The sequence below is a fragment of the Salmo salar genome, chromosome 24 (assembly GCF_965601325.2).
Source record: "Salmo salar chromosome 24, fSalSal1, whole genome shotgun sequence".
Classification (NCBI taxonomy): domain Eukaryota; kingdom Metazoa; phylum Chordata; class Actinopteri; order Salmoniformes; family Salmonidae; genus Salmo; species Salmo salar.
This window is the reverse complement of record NC_138314.1, coordinates 11,228,770-11,250,736: the sequence shown is the minus strand read 5'-3', so window position 1 is coordinate 11,250,736 and position 21,967 is coordinate 11,228,770. Positions and strand designations below refer to the sequence as shown.

At 41.7% G+C, this 21,967-nt stretch overlaps 1 protein-coding gene across 1 annotated transcript in view; it reads right to left on the bottom strand.

The window, feature by feature from the left end:
* The window catches only part of zmat4a (zinc finger, matrin-type 4a), a 154,956-nt gene that overhangs the window by 113,528 nt on the left and 19,461 nt on the right, over window positions 1-21,967 (bottom strand). Inside the window, exon 2 of the mRNA XM_014170990.3 lies at window positions 6,278-6,379. Within this exon, the coding sequence (XP_014026465.1) occupies window positions 6,278-6,379 (102 nt within the window). The remainder of the gene's footprint in view (window positions 1-6,277; window positions 6,380-21,967) is intronic.

The window sequence follows — 21,967 nt, the reverse complement described above, 5'->3', positions numbered from 1 at the left end:
CCAGCATCCTGGAGTCGCCTCTTCATTGTTGACATTGAGACTGGTGTTTTGCGGGTACTATTTAATGAAGCTGCCAGTGGAGGACTTGTGAGGCGCCTGTTTCTCAAAGTAGACACTCTAATGTACTTGTCCTCTTGCTCAGTTGTACACCGAGGCCTCCCACTCCTCTTTCTATTCTGGTTAGAGCCAGTTTGCACTGTTCTGTGAATGGAGTAGTACAGAGCGTTGTACGAGATCTTCAGTTTCTTGGCAATTTCTCGCATGGAATAGCCTTAATTTCTCAGAACAAGAATAGACTGACGAGTTTCTGAAGAAAGTTCTTTGTTTCTGGACATTTTGAGCCTGTAATCGAACCCACAAATTCTGATGCTCCAGATACTCAACTAGTCTAAGAAGGCCAGTTTAATTGCTTCTTTAATCAGAACAACAGTTTTCAGCTGTGCTAACATAATTGTAAAAGGGTTTTCAAAATGATCAACTTGGATGAGCTAACACAACGTGCCATTGGAACACAGGAGTGATGGTTGCTGATAATGGGCCTCTGTACGCCTATGTAGATATTCAATAAAAAATCTGCCGTTTCCAGCTACAATAGTCATTTACAACATTAACAATGTCTACACTGTATTTCTGATCAATTTGATGTTATTTTAATAAACAAAAAATGTGCTTTTCTTTCTAAAACAAGGACATTTCTAAGTGACCCCAAACTTTTGAACAGTAGTGTAAGTATTCACAACTATATTAGAATCACCTTTGGCAGTCTTTCCGGGAAAATCTCATCGAACTTTCCACACCTGGATTGTACAATATTTGCACATTATTAGTTTTAAAATTCTTAAAGCTATCAAATTGGTGGTTGATCATTGCTAGACAACCATATTCAAGTATTGCTATAGATTTTCAAGCTGATTTAAAACCAAACTGTAACTAAACAGTAAAAAAAACACATTCTAAAAACATAATTCCACTTTGATATGATGGGGTATGATATGATGTGTGTAGGCCAGTGACACAAAATCAAAATGTAATCAATTTTAAATTCAGGCTGTATTACAACAAAATGTGGAAAACGTAATGGGGTGCGAATACTTTCTGAAGGCACTGTACATAGTGCACTACTTTTGACCTATAGGCTCAGGTCAAAAGTAGTGCACAATAAAGGGAATAGGGTGCCCTTTAGGACAGAACCAGGGTATCCAGATTGGCCATCAAATTCCACTGAATGCCACTGCTGCTGGAAAAACAATACAAAAACAATTGTGTGCTATTGTCATTGTAAAACCCGGGTGCTATTCTGCACTGGAAACAAAACGTGTAAATCAGGTGGTGCATGCCCTGCAAAATCTCATGTACAATACAGCTGCTGTGCGATACAGCCTATTTGTTGCCCTAAACAAAGAAAAAAAGAAAAGTCTAAGAAGTGCTGACAATTTGCAGCTGACAGGCAGAATTCCCAGCGATGGAGAATTAGATTATTCTAACCAAAGTAAAGTAAAATACATGGTACTGTAATCTGTGGAAAATATACAGGGTGTGGCAGGTAATTGTCCTGAAACTGAAATTACTAAAGAATAATTATCTTTAAAGCACTGGATCCTATCATGTACAGTAGATGCGCTGGGATTTCTCACTTGGGTCTAGTTCTAATCAGCTGCAAGTCAATTTCATTACCATAAACAAGCAAATACAGCTTGAAGCAATGGGATATTATTAGATATGTGTGAAACCACAGCAGGAATTGCATGGAGGTTGAAAGTTGCATAAAGGTTGAACTTACTGCAATACTGCTGTACCTAGGCCTATACCTCCTGAGTCCTATCAACACATGCTAAACCCATTACATTTATTTGAGGATCAAAGGCATAATTAAGTCTGGATACTAAATGTCCCCATATTCCCTATATACTGTAGTTCTCTACTTTTGATCAGGGCCAATAGGACTCTGGTCAAAAGTAGTGCACTCTATAGGGAATAGGGTGCCATTTGGGACCCATGATAAATGTGACCCGGCGGAGAGAATAATTCTTTGAACTGTAGGACCAGACCATTCGGATCCCCTCTACATCAGACCTATGGCTTTGATGTGTTTGAAGTGGAGATTAACAGCTCAATGCAATGCTGAAATAATGAAGTTTTCAATCTCAACTTGAAAAGGCATAGCCTGCATCAATCTCAACGTTAGGATTCAAGTCAAGGGTGCATTACGTCAACCAGGTTTCTTTTCGACAATTGAAATTCTGAGTTTGCATTACACAAGGAAACCTTGTTAAACTCAGGAAGAGTATTTTAACGTTTTCAAACGTACAACATCGGATTAAAGGAGAAAATACCATACGTAGTCGGAAAGTTCAAACGAAGCATAAACAACATATCTACTAATCTAAGGCATAAGACAATTTACGGCACAAGAGTGACTCTCTCTCTCTCTCTCTCCGAACAAACACAGGATAAACTCTGTGACTGGAAGAAAGTTGTGTGACGCTTGCCTGTTTTCCTCATTGAGTCTTCTTCGTCACTATGCCCCAAACAAGTCACATTGCATTAGAGGCAGAGGCTTCTTAGATCACAGATACACTACATATGCAGGAGGCAACAGGCCAAGTGGTGCAGTCACAACACAGCAGACAATAACTAAATGAATATTTTACACAGTGGGGTACAACTACTTCCTGCTCTCAGAGATCCCATCCTCAGCACTTTGGTTCTGTTGTTACCCATGGTCAGTTCACATTACTACCACACTGGACTGCACTGCACTGCACCACAGTGTAATCCAGGGGCGCAACTTTGGTTTTTGAAGTGGGGGGGACATAATGATTATTATTATTATACATTTTTTATCCAGTCGGATAAACATTCCAAACAGCCTACAAACTTCGGAGGCGTCCGCATGGTTCTAAAGCACTGTTGCCTCGTTTTGTATCACATTCCAATGATAAAACTGGGGGGGGGGGGGGGGGACAAAAATGCAATTTCAGAATGTGGTGTCCCCAGTGAAAGTGCACCCCTCTAACTCTCTCTCGCTTTCTCTCTTTTCTCTCTTCTCTCAGAGGACCTGAGCACTAGGACCATGCCTCAGGACTACCTGGCCTGATGACTCCTTGCTGTCCCCAGTCCACCTGCTGTCCCCAGTACACCTGCTGCTGCTCCAGTTTCAACTGTTCTGCCTGCGGCTATAGAACCCAGACCTGTCACCAGACGTGCTACCTTGACCCGGACCTGCTGTTTTCGACTCTCTCTCTCTACCGCACCTGCTGTCTCTACTGTAGCTCTGAATGCTCGGCTATGAAAGGCCAACCGACATTTACTCCTGAGGCGCTGACCTGTTGCACCCTCTACAACCACTGTGATTATTATTATTTGACCCTGCTGGTCATCTATGAACCTTTGAACATCTTGACTATGTACTGTTATAATCTCCACCCGGCACAGCCAGAAGAGGACTGGCCACCCCTCAGAGCCTGGTTTCTCGTTAGGTTTCTTCCTAGGTTCCGGCGTTTAGAGGGAGTTTTTCCGAGCCACCGTGCTTCTACATCTGCATTGCTTGCTGTTTGGGGTTTTAGGCTGGGTTTCTGAATAGCACTTTGTGACATTGGCTGATGTAAAAAGGGCTTTATAAATACATTTGATTGATTGATTGATTGATTGATTGACTGACTGACTGACTGATTGATTGATTGATTGATTGATTGATTGGTGTAATCCTCATCTTCATTTAATCCCAGCAGACTAAATACAGTCGGTCCTCATCCTCACTCAACCCCAATGGACTGCACACTGTCTGAACTCTGAACATAGTTTGTCTCATATTAACACAGACTAATCAGAGAATGGGGGATACAATTATTTGGGAGTAATACATGATCTAAAACATGATCAAAGTATATATGGCTGATTCCTCACGAAACTATAACAAAAAAAGACCATGACTTTTGGGGGTTTTCACTACATTTAATCCATTGAAGGTTCCTTTAAAGGAAGGAATGTTGACATATATTTGATATTTGTATATTAAAGCATTATTGAGAAATAATTTATTGAAGTTGGAATATTTGTGACATTTTGGCCTTACTCTGGTCTCCTTTAAGACTCCATAATATTTCATCTGTATGTGCCACAAAGTAAAAGTTAGTGTTATTTGAAGATTTACAGCTTGCTCTGTAATATGAGCAGTATTATCATTTCAATAACACATTTCTTATAGAAATGTATTAATATTTTTGATTTGGCTAACTTTTAAATGTATTTTATCTTTATTTAACTAGGCAAGTCAGTTAAGAACAAATTCTTATTTTCAATGACAGCCTAGGAACAGTGGGTTAACTGCCTTGTTCAGGGGCAGAACAATAGATTTGTACCTTGTCAGCTCGGGGGTTCAAACTTGCGGTTACTAGCCCAAGGCGCTAACCACTAGGCTACCCTGCCGCCCCATTGTTGAACACAATATACTCTACGGGCATATCAAAGTTCCAGAGTGGGACCTCCATGAGTTTTTTTTAAAAGTTATGGCCCATTTTATACAAAGACATTGTTATAGTAGGCAATGTAACCAATCACAGCCCTCCTTTTACTTTTATCATCGCACATCCTGCAAATTATCAGCTGAGGGCAGCCATTTTGAATACATTTTTCACGTTCACTCTGTTGGTAATGTTTACAAATTGGATCATAACTCTAAAAGAAGCAGATAGTCCCATAGGGTATATTATATTTGAAAATATATAGAAAAATTTGCCAAACAACAAACTCATTTTTTCTATAATCATGTTTGTATTTTTTTGTTTTATATTCATAAATGTATGTAAGAAATGTGTTATTGAAATAAAAAAACTACTCATTAAAAAAAAAACTACTCATATTACTGAGAAAGTGGTAAAGCTTCATATGACACCAACGTTTGCTTTGTAGCACCTACAGATTAAACATTATGGAGTCTTGAAAGAGGCCTGAGTGAGGCCAAAATGTCACAAATATTCCAACTTCAATTATTCAGAAATTATGCTTTAAGATACAAATGCCAAATATATGTCAACAATCCTTCCTCCAAAGGACCCTTCTATGGATTACATGTAGTAAAAATCCCCGAAATCGCAGTCTTTTTTTGTTCCAGTTTCATGAGGAATCACTCAGATAGCACATTTCATAGCTATCAGAAATAGCAGTATCGAGTGTAACGTTTCATCAGAGCGATCAGGAATAGTTGCAACGGTAGCAAACTCAGTGACCAACGGTCCGTTGTGGGCAGGGCAAGCACTCGGATAAAAACTTAAACCGCATGAAGGAAGTGTTATATGAGTCCATTCAGCTCCCATTATTCCTGATGTCCATACCATGGGCCCTGCAGTCAGACGCTGTGTTCTGGCCATCTGACTCTGTGTGACAGTGAGTGAAAGGCGGCATCTGGAGTACAGAAGAGACCAGTTACCTCCCTTTAGCCAGCCGCTGTGCTTGGACTAGAATGAAACAAGTGCCGGAACACATTTTCATTTGAAATAATCTGAGCCCTTCTACTGTACAAGCATTTTGCTACACCCGCAATAACATCTGCTAAATATGTGTATGTGCCATATAACATTTGATTTGATTTGTATAAGAGGTGAAGGTAGTCAAGCAGAAGTGAGCACTGGCCAAACTCAAGCACTGCTGAAACACACGGATAGAGAACCTCTTCTGCAATCTCTGGTTGTCGACAAACCTGGTGGTCATGGAGGGCGATGGGGCCTGGCAGTGTTTGCTGTTCGTCAGCACTTTAACTAAATAATTAAGAATAATTGGGTGAATCCAGGTGAGTCGTGCTTATTGACATTTTAAAAATGCAGCCCTCTGCCGTTTGCGATTGCTGCTGCTGCTGAGCGGTGCTGACTGACACAGAACAAACAGTATGACCTAAGCCTTGGTTAATAATGGTTGGATTGTCTGGTAAACGGATGAGGGATGTGCTGGTGGTTGGTTTAGCCATAGCACTGCCACCCTCAGACCATCTATGGCCCCTGGAGACTGGGGTTCGATCCCTGACTAAACCTCTGTCTCCCTTGCTCATCTTGACAAGACAGACTAATACGAACGTTGGCCGTGCACAGCGGGCGGATGTCCTATTGCCTCTCACCACAGAACATCGACTATTATTCTACATGATGAATGAATCACCACAGTTTGTTGACACCCAGCAGGTGATCTACTGCGTACAACTGATGTTCATTGTGGTGTGTCTGGTCTCTAACTCTGCATGGTGGGGGTTGAGAAGTATTCATGTAGAATAATAAGTATTCCTCACCTCATAGTGGGCAACCCTCTGGGACTCGGAGATGAGCTGAGCGCTGCACACTTTACAGTAGGTGTCTGTGAAAAGCCCTTGGTCCACTTCTGTAGACTTCATCTAGTGGGAGTGAGGACAAACAACAGCATGAAACATAACACTGGGTTTGAGGCATTTCAAATGAGGAACTCCGTGTAAGATGATATAAATGTGAAATTGCAGGATATAATATGCCTGAATGCTTCAAGTGCAATGAAGGGACATAATGGAGCAACTAAATGAAAATGTAATTTCATACTTTGATAGCTGTTTAATCAATATTTCATTATATCAAGCACTGTGATGGCAGTAACAAATGCAGAGTAGGTTTTTTCTTCCATCCAGCAGGAAGTCATAACTGAATTTTATGTTGAATCAATAAACCCATTTTCAGGTAGCAGTTCGAAACCACGTCAAGGAAATAGTAAATAAATCAACACGACTGAGAGCCCTGATAGTATTTATCTTGGAAATTCGCAAGGGATAATCAACGAGGGGCTATGTGTTCTCTGGAAAATAATGCACAACGTGGAAGGTGTGTTGCACGACATGTTAGCGAAGTGGAACTCACCTTCCACGGAGTTGCATTTTTTTCCAGACAACTCATAGAGCCCTAAATTGATTATCCCTTTTATACCAGGGCTATTAATTAACATATTTGCCAGTAGAAATGTATCAATTTGCCAGTAGAAATGTGACAACATCCACTGAAGTAGCTATCAAGTTTACTAACTAGCTAGATCGCTACTATTGCCTTGGTAACCAAACCATCATCCTAGCTTGCTATTATGAAAATCGAATTCAACAATGCCAATAATGTTTTCAATTCAACATTTGCTTTCAAAAGCAGCTCAAAAATAGAACATGTAAGAATTAACTTCATAACCCCTGAATTATACCGTGCAATTATACTGTGCGTTATAGGGAAATAATGCATGCTCTTGAATGCCCTTCAAGCCAATCAGAAACGATTATTCATCAACGGTGTGGTATAATTAAGCAATAAGGCACGAGGGGGTGAGGTATATGGCCAATATACCACAGCTAAGGGCTATTCTTAGGAACCGTGGTATATTGGCCATAAACCACAAACCCCCTAGGTACCTTATTGCTATTATAAACTGGTTATCCACGTAATTAGAGCAGTAAAAATAAATGTTTTGTCATACCCGTGGTATATGGTCTGATATACCCTAGCTTTCAGCCAATCTGCATTCAGGGCTCAAACCACCAAGTTTATAAATATAAATAAATGATTGAACTTCAACTGGCGGAGATTGGAAAGGGACGGCAAGATGCTCTTTGAGGGGTCGGACTGCACCCTTTCAGCTCTTGATCTCTCCCTCTCGTCTCTCTACTTCTGCTCTGCTCTCTCTATTATTAATTCAGCCATGCTTTCATTAGAGAGCCCACATTGCATATTTGGGAACACTCATGCTCAGCTCATCCTTATTGACTTTGTGGAGTCTTCATTAGGCACGACATGACAGAAGAGCAGAGAGGTCAAGGAGGTATAAAGTATGGTAACCCTTTTGGGCCCCTAATATCTCTCCCTATAAAGTGTAAGGACAAAGACAAATAGGGGAGAAAAATGGAACTGATTATAATACCCGGTTACTTAAACTTCAATCATTGAACGATACAAGTGAAACGTTTCTCTAAAACAATCAATAATTGTCTGCAGTGTGATTTTACGGCCAGGTTATGTGACCTGAGTGTGATCTGTAATGAGTAATAATCATGTGGCTCACCATCTTTAATTGGCTCTGTTTCCAGAAAATTGACCAAGTCTCCCTCAGAAATTCTACTCTTCCCAGAGGCAATTCTAATGACTTGAGCAGTGGTCAGCAGGAGAGACCAGGGCTGCATCCCAAATGCGTCCAAAATGGCACCCCAGAGTCAAAAGTAGTCCACTATATAGGGGAGAGGGTACCATTTTATTTGATTTGTGATGCAAAAGCTATAATCTTTTAAACTCTTAGCACCCCATACAGTATGTATGCCTACATACTATACTTTAAGGACAACATTTAAAGGGAAATATCACCACATACCTAAATAATCTGAGCTCAATCAAAAATGGAAAAATATCCCTTATGTCTGTAATGTCTTTATACAAAGGTTTAGGCATATCCAGTTATTTGTCTGATGTATGGTTATCCCAAATTGATGCATGCATACCTTATTGCCATCTCCAAATCACTAGCCTAAATTAAACAAATAGGCTGACATAACACCTGTTTAGGAAAAGCAGTTGTGTACGTGTTGACCTACAGGAAATAGCAGGTATACGGTCTGGCGATAAACTTTTCTGATATAGGGCGGCCTATATAATTCTCTCCTTTTTCTATTTCTATCCATCATTATGTGTAAATAAATCATGAGCCCGGGGATGGAGCCAGTTGCTCCAGATTATTTATTTGTGTAGCCTGGAGTAACAGATACAGCAAATGAATCAAATAAACAATAAGAAAGGTGAGGAGGAGTGAGGAATGTGTTAGAGGACAAAGGCAATAAGTAATCTCCGTAAACTCCTCGATACAGTGGCGTAGGATACATCACCGCAGCCCTCCATTTTTTTTTGAAATGATAGGAAATTAGCTTTAAAACTGAAAATATTCTCCCTCAGCCTCATGGCAAAATGTGTAGAATAGCATGAGATTAGCTATAAACCTACATATTTTTCTCTCTTCATGGCAAAATGTGTAGAATTGCAAGAAGTGAGCTGTTTTCCTAAATATAATTGTTTTCCTAACTGCACTACGCCTTTGCCTCGATACAGATTTTAGGATTCACATAATTCAATTAAAATTGCTTTGTCTGGTTGTCACCAGTGTGGTAAAGTGTGGAGTTAGGCACTTGCTCGCGGGCATGTTTCAGAGCTGAAGGACAGGGGTGTATTGATTATGCTGATTCTGTTGGAAAGCTTTTATTCTGTTGCAAAACGTTTTGCATCAGAAACCGTTTACTCCAAACGGAAAACGGTTTGTAATGAAAACAAGAGGTTTTATTAGACAAATTCAGGTAGGTTCCTTCCGTTTGGATCTTGAACGGTAAATGGTTTTTATTGCAAGACGTAATGAATACACCCCTCGTGGAGGAGGCAGGGTTGCAGGCAAAACAGGATATACAAATAACATCTTCAGGTAGTAACTTTAAAAGAAAAGGCCTAGCTCATTCATCAGAACATAAATCAATGTCACGCCGATAGGTTACTTAGCATCACTTCAGATACTTATGAAACAACACCAATTAAGCGAGTGTTTGCACCATACCAAATAAAAGTTCAGTACAAGCTGTTCAAAGTTAAAGTTCTCTTTAGTGCAGTGGGTTGGCTGGCCAAACAGCTCACACACAGCCAGCGTTTGTGTCCTCTCACATGGTTATGGTGCCCACAGGAGTTGTTCTTTGTTGGGCTTTAACGACAATTGGCATCCAATATTAATAGTGCACTACAGACACCAAATGTTTTACTTCTTCTCTCACAGGTTGGATTGCAAGACGCACCCCAGATAAACAAAGATATATGAAAGAAACAAAAAGCAAAAACCACCCCCAAACAACATACAGTATAATACAATACCCACCCCATCCCACTAACAATGTACATTTTCTGTGACCTGCGTTCTACTTGAGTCGCACAATTCATGCCCATCGCGATGAAGGCCAGGAACATGGGTTTTTCAATGCACAGTTGCTGTGGTCCACAAGTTAAAATGGGAACAATCCCTGGGTTTATGTAACAGTCTGTTCTAATCTTGGTAACCCTCTGAATTATTTCATTTGAATTATCCCATTAAATCATAGTACAGGATGAACTTGTTCCAGACTGCCTTTTCACCTTTTGGCATTTTGTGTTGCTTGTTCTTGAAAATAATGTGACCTTGGCTCTGAGTTGCAGCTAGCGGCAGGCGGCACAGTGCCTGGAAGCTGTTGCATCAGCAGGGGAGGGAGGCTGGCATTCAGAGCTCCAGTGTGGAATAGGAGAGGAGCGGAGGGCTAAAGCACCCAACTGACGGGAACGAGGAAAAAACCTGTCAGATCCCAGAGTGTCTGACTGCCGCAGAACTAACCAATCCCCCCTCCCCCCTGTCTGGTAATCGGCTGAGAGCAGCACCATTTTGCTGGACCAAGTAGACAGTGAGTGCAAATTCCACAGGACAAACACCATAAATGATAGGTTTTAAGAGGCTATCGGCTCTCCTCAGCCCCTCTCCTCTGCCTGTCTCAGCTCTCTGTATGTCTCAGCTTAGCAAAGCAGATAATGTAGAGATGCATTATTAATCATTCTGCTTGCATCCCAAATGGCATCCTACTCCCAATATAGTGCACTATATAGAGCCCTACGCTCTGGTAAAATGTAGTGCACTATGTAGGGAATAGGATGCCATTTGGGACACAGCCTCTACCAACACTGTTTGGAAAGCAAAAGCATCAGTGGGCAGCAAGGTCTGAGGAGCATCTTGTCTTAGTCCCCTCCTCGACAGCATTGTTGGCCAGATACCAGTGGGCGTCTGGGCACCGACATTGTCTTTGTCCATCAGCATTAGCGTCATTTAATGCCAGAGCTACAAGCCTCTCTCCCTCTCTGACCCTGGAATGTCTAAAAGAAAACACCATTGGTTGTGTCCCTAATGGAACCCTATTCCCAATATAGTGCACTACTTTGGTCAAAAGTATACTAAATAGGGTATGGGGTGCCATTTGAGCCAGTCATTTTGTGTGAAACGGAACAAGGCTCCTAGGAGCTATGCACACACAGCACACCACTGCTCAGTGCACGCAATTAGCATGTTCCAGTTCTCCCTCCTTGACAATCAATTCATTACGTCAATGGATTTTGCTGTCGGATACAGAGCTATAATTACAGTGGGTTGAATATTATAAATGAGATGCCGAAAAATATTCATTTTAAATCGATAAGAGAGGATGCAAAGACATCTCGCTCTCTGAGAAATTGTAGGTCTCTTTTGTACGCACTGCTCAGTATCTCATCACAGCAGCTGCCATTGTCTGCATCATTAGAGTTACCACTCAGTACTACAACAGGTTATTTCAGGGCATATTGGCAATTTTGACTAAAAACAATGTAGGAACTGAGGTGTGAGAATAAGCACTGTGCTGCATTTGAGCTAAATGGGTCTGGATTGCCTTATGCTGACAATCAAATTAGCAGGAGTGTCGCCTGCCTCTCATACCCTGCTTCTCTCTCCACACTGTTTACTCCCATGCTCTGACTGACCGGGAACTGTCAGCGGCAAATCAGTCGGAGCATGGCCTGTGTAGCTGGAGAGAGAAAGAAAGAGAGACAGAAAGAAAAAGAGATTGAGTGAAACAAGGAGAGAGAGAAACAGAGAGAGAAACAGAGAGAGAGAGAGAGAGAGAGAGAGAGAGAGAGAATAGAGAGAAAGACAGAGAGAGACAGAAACATCTGGATAAAGAGAGAGGGTTAGTGCAGAGATTACAGAGGGCAGTGTGGCAGAAGCGACTGGCAGATGTTGGGGTTATAAAAGGTGGGCTGTAATTCATAATGGAAGGTGTTAAGCTGTAAAGCTGGACAAGAGTCCAAGCGGACATCGACATGTGCTGCCGATTCACATTTGGCTGTCGTCAAGGTGCCCCTTCTGGCTGAGAAAAGGTTTGACACTGCAGTCTGATTCATTCAGCAGCTACAGGGGCCAGGACCACACAGAGAGATAAGAAGAGACGACTAGACTGTCCTGGGCTAGGCAATCTCTCTCTTTTTTCTCTCACTCTCTCTGTCTCCCCTCTCTTGCTCTCTCTCTATATATCCATCTATCTACGTTATTCTCAAAGAGGGGAAAGATACATCTACACATAGAGAAAAATGTTCACAAGGAATACTATGCTTGGAATAATAGAAAAACATATATATATATATTTTAAATAATTATTTAACCTTTATTTAACCAGGTAGGCTAGTTGAGAACAAGTTCTCATTTGCAACTGCGACCTGGCCAAGATAAAGCACAGCAATTCGACACATACAACAACACAGAGTTACACATGGAATAAACAAAACATACAGTCAATAATACAGTAGAACGAAAGAAAACAAAAAGTCTATATACAGTGAGTGCAAATGAGGTAAGTTAAGGCAATAAATAGGCCATGGTGGCGAAGTAATTACAATATAGCAATTAAACACTGGAATGGTAGATGTGCAGAAGATAAATGTGCAAGTAGAGATACTGGGGTGCAAAGGAGCAAGATAAATAAATAAATACAGTATGGGGATGAGGTAGGTAGATAGATAGGCTGTTTACAGATGGGCTATGTACAGGTGCAGTGATCTGTGAGCTGCTCTGACAGCTGGTGCTTAAAGATAGTGAGGGAGATATGAGTCTCCAGCTTCAGAGATTTTTGCAGTTCGTTCCAGTCATTGGCAGCAGAGAACTGGAAGGAAAGACGACCAAAGGAGGAATTGGCTTTGGGGGTGACCAGTGAGATATACCTGCTGGAGCGTGTGCTACGAGTGGGTGCTGCTATGGTGACCGGTGAGCTGAGATAAGGCAGGGATTTACCAAGCAGAGACTTGTAGATAACCTGTAGCCAGTGAGTTTGGCAACGAGTATGAAGCGAGGGCCAACCAACGAGAGCGTACAGGTCGCAATGGTGGGTAGTGTATGGGGCTTTGGTGACAAAACTAATGGCACTGTGATAGACTGCATCCAGTTTGTTGAGTAGAGTGTTGGAGGCTATTTTATAGATGACATCACCGAAGTCGAGGATCGGTAGAATGGTCAGTTTTACGAGGGTATGTTTGGCAGCATGAGTGAAGGATGCTTTGTTGCGATATAGGAAGCCGATTCTAGATTTAATTTTGGATTGGAGATGCTTAATGTGAGTCTGGAAGGAGAGTTTACAGTCTAACCAGACACAAAGGTATTTGTAGTTGTCCACGTAGTCTAAGTCAGAGCCGTCCAGAGTAGTGATGCTGGACGGGCGAGCAGGTGATCGGCAGTGATCGATTGAATAGCATGCATTTAGAGGAAGCTGAAAGCCGGGAAAATGTGTATACAACAACTAGAGAGTGGAAATAGTTTAGGAAGACAGAATGGAACTTTTGTTTACTGAATGATTGATTGAAAATTGTGAGTCAACAATTCAATGTAAATCATTCTCAAGGTGTACAGCGCTCTGCTCTAACTTGGTCATTTATGGATTTAGGAGAGAGTGGTACCAATATAATTCAGGGGGAAAAGGTTGGGCATTTGCTCAAATAATGTAACATAATATAATAATTTATATTATATGTGGCTGGGGAAAGCCATTGTTTGGAGTGTAAGACACGTCCCACAACCAACATTTTTAGGCTGCAGTGCCACAGCCAGCACCTAAAGCCACTCAGCCTTGTTAGGCTGCAACACACATGGGGCATGTAAGGTGCTGTTTCAGGCTGTATCTAGACTTGACAGTTCAGGCATCTTTTGTATTCTGACCATGGACTTCTGTTGATGGAATTCCTAACACTTCATGCGTCTACACCTACATTTAAATGTGTCTACCGTGTACACATTGTGTCCGGATTATTCAAATGCAAATATGCATTCCGCAAACGGTGGAACAGACTAAATCTGATAATAGCACAACAACAACTTGATGGCAGTAGCGAACTACTAGAGCTAACCTCTGTAGCTAGCCAGAAATCTAGCTATCAAAGCTAAAGGGATTGCAGACAGGTTAGCCTCTCGCTCCCAAAGTACACGTTTTCTGGAGACTTGAAGGCAGAATGCTGATGACATCGTATGCGCTTTCAGTAGCCTGATTGCCTCCAGACTGAGGAGAAAGCTGCACACAATGTGACTTTTGTGCGTCTAGACCTATATTTTTGATGCAATCTTCGTATTTAGATAGCGGAAGTCGCATGTAAGTGTCAAGTGTAGACATAGCCTCAATTCAGCAAAGGAGAAGCTCCTGGCTGGACGCCGGAGGCTGAGCTTGCAGGGCATTTGGTGGAAGCCCACGGACATTGACTTATGTTGGCAGAAAATCACAATCTATTTAATCTTCGAAGATAAGTTAAGTTTATCCCCTGTGTGTGGGAGTGTTTTGATGGACAGTTTATCTTCCTTTTTGTGAACCCTTTTATTTATGAACCCTTTTATTTTATGTCCGGACCTCTGGCAGTCTCTATGGGGGTACCACAGGGTTCAATTCTTGGGCCAACTCTTTTCTCTGTATACATCAATGATGTCGCTCTTGCTGCTGGTGAATCTCTGATCCACCTCTACGCAGACGACACCATTCTGTATACTTCTGGCCCTTCTTTGGACACTGTGTTAACAACCCTCCAGACGAGCTTCAATGCCATACAACTCTCCTTCGGTGGTCTCCAATTGCTCCTAAATACAAGTAAAACTAAATGCATGCTCTTCAACCGATCGCTGCCTGCACCTGCCCGCCTGTCCAGCATCACTACTCTGGACGGTTCTGACTTAGAATTTGTGGATAACTACAAATACCTAGGTGTCTGGTTAGACTGTAAACTCTCCTTCCAGACTCACATCAATCATCTCCAATCCAAAGTTAAATCTAGAATTGGCTTCCTATTTCGCAACAAAGCATCCTTCACTCATGCTGCCAAACATACCCTCGTAAAACTGACCATCCTACCAATCCTCGACTTCGGCGATGTCATTTACAAAATAGCCTCCAATACCCTACTCAACAAGCTGGATGCAGTCTATCACAGTGCCATCCGTTTTGTCACCAAAGCCCCATACACTACCCACCACTGCGACCTGTACGCTCTCGTTGGCTGGCCTTCGCTTCATAATCGTCGCCAAACACATTGGCTCCAGGTCATCTACAAGACTCTGCTAGGTAAAGTCCCCCCTTATCTCCGCTCACTAGTCACCATAGCAGCACCCACCTGTAGCACGCGCTCCAGCAGGTATATCTATCTGGTCACCCCTAAAGCCAACTCCTCCTTTGGTCGTCTCTCCTTCCAGTTCTCTGCTGCCAATGACTGGAACGAACTACAAAAATCTCTGAAACTGGAAACACTTATCTCCCTCACTAGCTTTAAGCACCAGCTATCAGAGCAGCTCCCAGATCACTGCACCTGTACATAGCCCATCTATAATTTAGCCCAACTACTACCTCTTCCCCTACTGTATTTATTCATTTTATTTATTATTTTGCTCCTTTGCACCATATTATTTATATTTGAACTTTGAACTTTCTTCAAATTATAATTCTACCATTCCAGTGTTTTACTTGCTATACTTTATTTACTTTGCCACCATGGCCTTTTTTTGCCTTTACCTCCCTTATCTCACATAATTTGCTCACATTGTATATAGTCTTATTTTTGTCTACTGTATCATTGATTGTATGTTGTTTTACTCCATGTGTAACTCTGTGTTTTTGTATGTTGTCGAACTGCTTTGCTTTATCTTGGCCAGGTCGCAATTGTAAATGAGAACTTGTTCTCAACTTGCCTACCTGGTTAAATAAAGGTGAAATAAAAATAAATAAATAAAAATTTAGATAAATATGCATTGAACCTTTGTCATTGTTTCTCATCATTGCCATCCTACCAGCCACGCCTAGTGAGTCATTACATATGTAACACTTGAATTAAACTTCAGTTGTTGACTGACCATCCATACACTTCTAACATCTTTTGAAATGGTTACATTAGTATTAACAGTTTAATTTCAAGAGCTCAAAAAGCAAACTTGCCCATTTCCAAAGGTCACTGAATGAAATGAATGTTGGACTGGCTTAGCCAGCAGCATCATCTGAAATCCACAATCATTGAGGGTTAAGCTTTTAAGCCTTGAATACAGGATTGTTTCAAAATAGCTGAACTTGAAAGACTAATGGAATCTCTCTCGCTAAGCAATTGAGGAGAAAATACAAATTTGCAGTCACACAACTGTCCCATAAATCAATCCCATCCATTTGAAGAAGCTCATCTAACACCACAGAAGGGAGAGAACAAAATATTTTTACAAAAAAAAACGATTCAGAGGAGGAATTTCAAATATTCAGCTGCTAATTACCTAGTTCAGAGCTGTGTATTGTAGGATAGGCAGGCTCTACACAGGCAGGCTGACCATGCTGAGGTCTCTAGTCTAGATCAGAGTTCCAGGGTGTGTCCCAAATGGCACCTTATCCTCCTATTTAGTGCACTATTTTTGACCAGAGCCCATAAATCTCTGGTCAAAAGTAGTGCACTATAAACAGGGTGCCATTTGGGACAAAGCATCAAAGTGTCCCCTGCACAGTGCACTCTCTCTCCAGACCAGCGTTGCGTCCCAGCTGAGCTCATTACCATCGGCTGTGTCTAGTGATTCTATTTCTATGGCCTAGGCAGCAGCCATTTGATGGCAGTAGATCAGAGCAACACTGAGAGCAGAATCCGGGTTGAGAGGAAAGGGACTGATGAGGAAGAGACTGGACTGGAGCCTCTTACGCTAATCAGAGGCACTACTAGGCTGTGTACTCTGGTACAGACAACTCCAAAGCTAAAAACTTTTGTGGAGAAAACATACTTTTAAATAGTGTGATAAAACCAGTGTGGTTCATTCAATGACAAACGGCAGAAAAAAGCTCACTCTTGAGAAATATATGATGGCAGGACTGCAAATTGCCATACTGCACACATATTTGTTCTGAGGGAGATTTGGTTTAAGTGTTATACAAGATGATGTAGCTGTCTGAATTTGCGTAATGTGCCAGAGCTTTTTCCTAACGCACTTCAGTCATGTAGATGATAGGTTAAAACAGATTACATCATTTTCATAAAAAATCTATCCAATGTGTTTCACTTTTAAAAAGAAGAGCGAGCTACCACTTCAATCCAAATGAAAGAGAATATTATTGTATTTTAATGATTCCAGATCACGTCCATGGGAAAAACCCATCAGCAATAATACATTGGCCTATTGAACAGAATATTATAATCATGCTTTGTCTAGCAGGGTTGATTATAAATGAACAGCTGCTCATCCATTCCATATGCCATATTATAACTAATAAAACAGGCAATTAATTATAATAGCTAGCACTATACATGATGGAGGATTAATGAAAGAAATGTGCTCAGTTGTGCAGGATAGAGTTACAGCTATTGTATTATGTCTGAATTGAGATAAATCCAAGAGAGGATTCAGACAGCAACAGGAATATGATGACATTCTTATGTACAGTAAGCATAGTCATTCTTCAGATAGAACAGTAAACAGGTATTTTAGCATCATAGCCTTGGTACAGTATACGGCTGATATACACATGGCTGGAATGCAGTTTCAACCAATCAGCATCCAGGCTCCAAACTACCCAAAACATTTTAAGGAGGTTGGTTATTATCTATATAAGGAACAGACTCCACCACACACTGTAGCTATGTTTCCATTAACATGTCCAGGGATTTTTTGTTGACATTTAGAAAGTTCACATAGAAAATAGATGAGACAATTGCCTGCTAGGGTGCGTTTCCAGTTAACTATCTGTCAGCTGGACGTAATAGCGTCACACCTAATAAAATAACTTTTTCACAAAAACCTACAGTGTTAAATAAAATGTTTGTAGTTGGAGTGATTCCATTACCCATTTTGGCAAATTGTACGATAATACATTGGTGACAGCTGTACTGTATGCCCTTCCACCTATCTGTTTCATGTCTCATGTAGCCCACAAAAGCCAGCATGGATAGAATGCAATAATTGACTAATATTTGCCATATTCTAATAATTATCATGTGCCTAACGTATCACCACGGATAAAGCACTGCAAAGGCCGTCAAGGCTAGACAGTGTCATGGTGAAACTCGCACTTCTGTAGATCTGAAATAACTGGATGATGAAACTAGCTAGCCAACCAGAAAAGCAAGGTGAAGCATTTCAGACATTCTTGAAAGTCAGGACAATTCTTGTCCGGCAAAGAAAATCCATTTTGGTACCGCTTTAAATTATTGTCAGCTTATAAAGGCTTCATAAAGCCTTCATGATGCCTTCATAAGCACTGCATAAATGTGTTACAAAACATCTATAACTGTATGCCATGCTTTAAAAAGGCTTCATAATATGGCATAAATGTGTGACATAATCACCCATATGTCAAATGTGACATAACCCACTATGTTGGATATGATATAAACATGTGCTTTCTAAAGGGTGTTGTGCTGAAGGATGGCATATGATCTAAAGTGATGTCATGTTAGCCACATTGCTCCTAATCTATTTCCCAGACAGTCCCGCCCAAATGCACGGAAGGTCTGGTGGACCAACGCATCAAACTTGGCCATCATTAGGTTTAAAATCAAATTTTAAGAAGATAACTTGTGGAAATGGGCAGGGTTTAGCCATAATTATGACTGTCTATATTGCAGGATAAATCAATGTTAAAGTTGACATAGCTGGCCATATATGGATGTTAAATTGTACTTTATGTGTTGGTTATGTAGGCTTCTTCTAACCCATCGCTTTCTACTACATATAATAATATGATTAAATTATCTCTTTACATTAAAAACCAAACTCTATCAGAATTCCAGTCATTCCAATAAATCTTATATCGCTTGATCTTCAAGAATAGGACTTTGACATATGGAAGTATAGATTAGCCAAATTGTTTTACCAGAGCATAATTTCACGCCCTGATCTGTTTCACCTGTTCCTTTTATTGTCTCCACCCCCTCCAGGTGTCACTTATTTTCCCCAGTGTATTTATCCCTGTGTTTCCTGTCTCTCTGTGCCAGTTCGTCTTGTAAACCAGCGTTTTCCCCATTCTCTTTCTTTTTGTGTTCTCCTTTTTCTAGTCCTCCCGGTTTTGACCCTTACCTGTTTCTGAACTTTGTACCCGCCATCCTGACCATTCTGCAAGCTTTGACCACGAGCCTGTCTGCCACTTTGTACCTCCTGGACTCTGATCTGGTTTTGACCTTTTTGCCTGTCCACGACCATTCTCTTGCCTACCCCTTTGGATTAATAAACATTGTAAGACTCCAACCATCTGCCTGCTGTGTCTGCATTTGGGTCTCGCCTTGTGCCTTGATACATAACCCCAAAACTAAGGACTTATTATCCAGCCCTACTCTGTTGTTTATGATTTTGTTGTCATGGAGGACTGATTGGGATCATTGATTCAAATTGAAAAATAAATGCTGCGCTCATGGAATGGCATGCTTTGAGCAGTATTGAAAAGTGCTAGTTACATGTGAAAAATGAATGCCATGCTGCATTTGCTATAGGCCTATTGTTCACCTTTTTGTTGGTGGCACTTTGATATCTTGATAATATGCAGCTGTTTAAACGGCAAATCCACAGATGAAACAATAACAAAATGGTCGCCCCGCCTCTGTTTTGGTAAAAAGCTGAGGGATGGGCCTAGAGAAACGTAACCACTCTCAGATTAATAGACAGAGCTATGACCATCCATGACTGACCATCCATGATATAAAAATGTGTGTTTTAACTACGAGGCTATACATTGTTTACAAACATTGGAGAAAAACAAGCTTATATTTTGTGTTCTCATGGAGTGTGACAGTTGAACTAACCTCATTGCACACACCTACTCATTCCAGGGTTTTTCTTTATTTTTACTATTTTCTGCATTGTAGAATAATAGTGAAGACATCAATGAAATAACACATATGCAATCATGTACTAACCAAAAAAGTGTTAAACAAATCAAAATATATTTTATATGTGGGATTCTTCAAAGTAGCCACCCTTTGCCTTGATGACAGCTTTGCACACTCGTGTCAATCTCTCAACCAGCTTCATGAGGTAGCCACCTGGAATGCATTTCAATTAACATGTGTGCCTTGTTAAAAGTTAATTTGTAGAATTTCTTTCCATCTTTTCCTGGTCGGGCTGCTGCTCCAGTTTCAACTGTTCTACCTGTGGCTGTGGAACCCTGACCTGTTCACCGGACGTGCTACCCTGTCCCGGACCTGCTGTTTTCAACTCTCTCTCTCTCTACCGCACCTGCTGTCTCTAACTTTGAATGCTTGGCTATGAAAAGCCAACTGACATTTACTCCTGAGGTGCTGACCTGTTGCACCCTCTACAACCACTGTGATTATTATTATTTGACCCTGCTGGTCATCTATGAACCTTTGAACATCTTGGCCATGTACTGTTACAATCTCCACCCAGCACAGCCAGATTAGGACTGGCCACCTCTCAGAGCCTGGTTCCTCTCTAGGTTTCTTCCTAGGTTCCTGCCTTTATGGGGAGTTTTTCCTAGCCACCATGCTTCTACATCTGCATTTCTTGCTGTTTGGGGTTTTAGGCTGGGATTCTGTATAGCACTTTGTGACATCGGCTGATGTAAAAAGGGCTTTATAAATAAATGTGATTGATTGAAAGCATTTGAGCCAGTCAGATCTGTTGTAACAAGGTAGGGTGGTATACAGAAGATACCCCTATTTGGTAAAAGACCAACTCCATATTATGGCAAGCACAGCTCAAATAAGCAAAGAGAAATGACAGTCCATCATCACTTTAAGACATGAAGGTCAGTCAATCCGGATAATTTCAAGAAAGTTTCTTCAAGTGCAGTCGCAAAAACCATCAAGCGCTATGATGAAACTGGCTCTCATGAGGACCGCCACAGGAAAGGAAGACCCAGAGTTAGCTCTGCTGCAGAGGATAAGTTCATTAGAGTTACCAGCCTCAGAAATTGTTGCCCAAATAAATGCTTCACAGAGTTCAAGTAAAAGACTCTCACATTTACTCCCGCTCCCCCTCTCCGGCAGTCAACGTCGCCTGTCTACCAACCCGCCTGTCTTCTAACCACCGGTCCTGGCAACCCATCACTACGCAGACCTGGCAACCCTTCATTACGCACACCTACACCTCATTAAGCACACCTGGATGTGATCACTTCCCTGATTACTCCCCCTATGTTGTCATTTCCCGTCAGGTGTTACTATCTCTGTTTATGTTCTCATGTCTAGACGCCTCTCTTGTTTTTGTATCATTACGTCTCAAACTGCACCTGCTTCCTAATGCCCTGTGTCTCCATTACAGAATAACGCCTCATCTCATGGGAGCAGCAGTTGATCAAGGCATCTCCCAGATGGGGACGGCTATGTATGAGGTCCTCTGTGTTCTTCAACGTCTCGTCGTTGCCCAAGAGGTGTCACCCCCCCTCAGGTGGAGGATTCTCTCCTACGTGTCGACCCAGCGAGCCAATATCCCAGCCCATCCAGCAGTCCGTCCAGGTCAGCGAGGTCCGTTTGTCCCTCCTGGTCAAATACGATGGGACTCCATCAGAATGCCGTGGCTTCCTACTCCAGTGCTCCCTCTATTTCGCTCATCAGATGCGAGCCCCCACCACCGAGAGGTTCAAGGTTGCCATGGTAATTTCCCTGCTGATTGGACGGGCGTTGGAGTGGGCTACGGCCATCTGGGAGAGAGGAGAGGAGGAGCTGGATTCGTATGAGGGGTTCATGGCTCTGTTCAGGGGGGTCTTCGATCATCCACCAGGGGGCAGAGATGGAGGTGAGCGTTTTCTCCACCTACGGCAAGAAGGCCAGACCGCTGCGGAGTATGCCCTCACCTTCAGGACAGTGGCAGCATCCAGCGGATGGAATGAGCCGGCGCTCCGCACCCTATTCCGAAGAGGGTTGCGCGAGGAAATCCAGACGAGATGACACCCTCTCCTTGGACACACTTATCATGA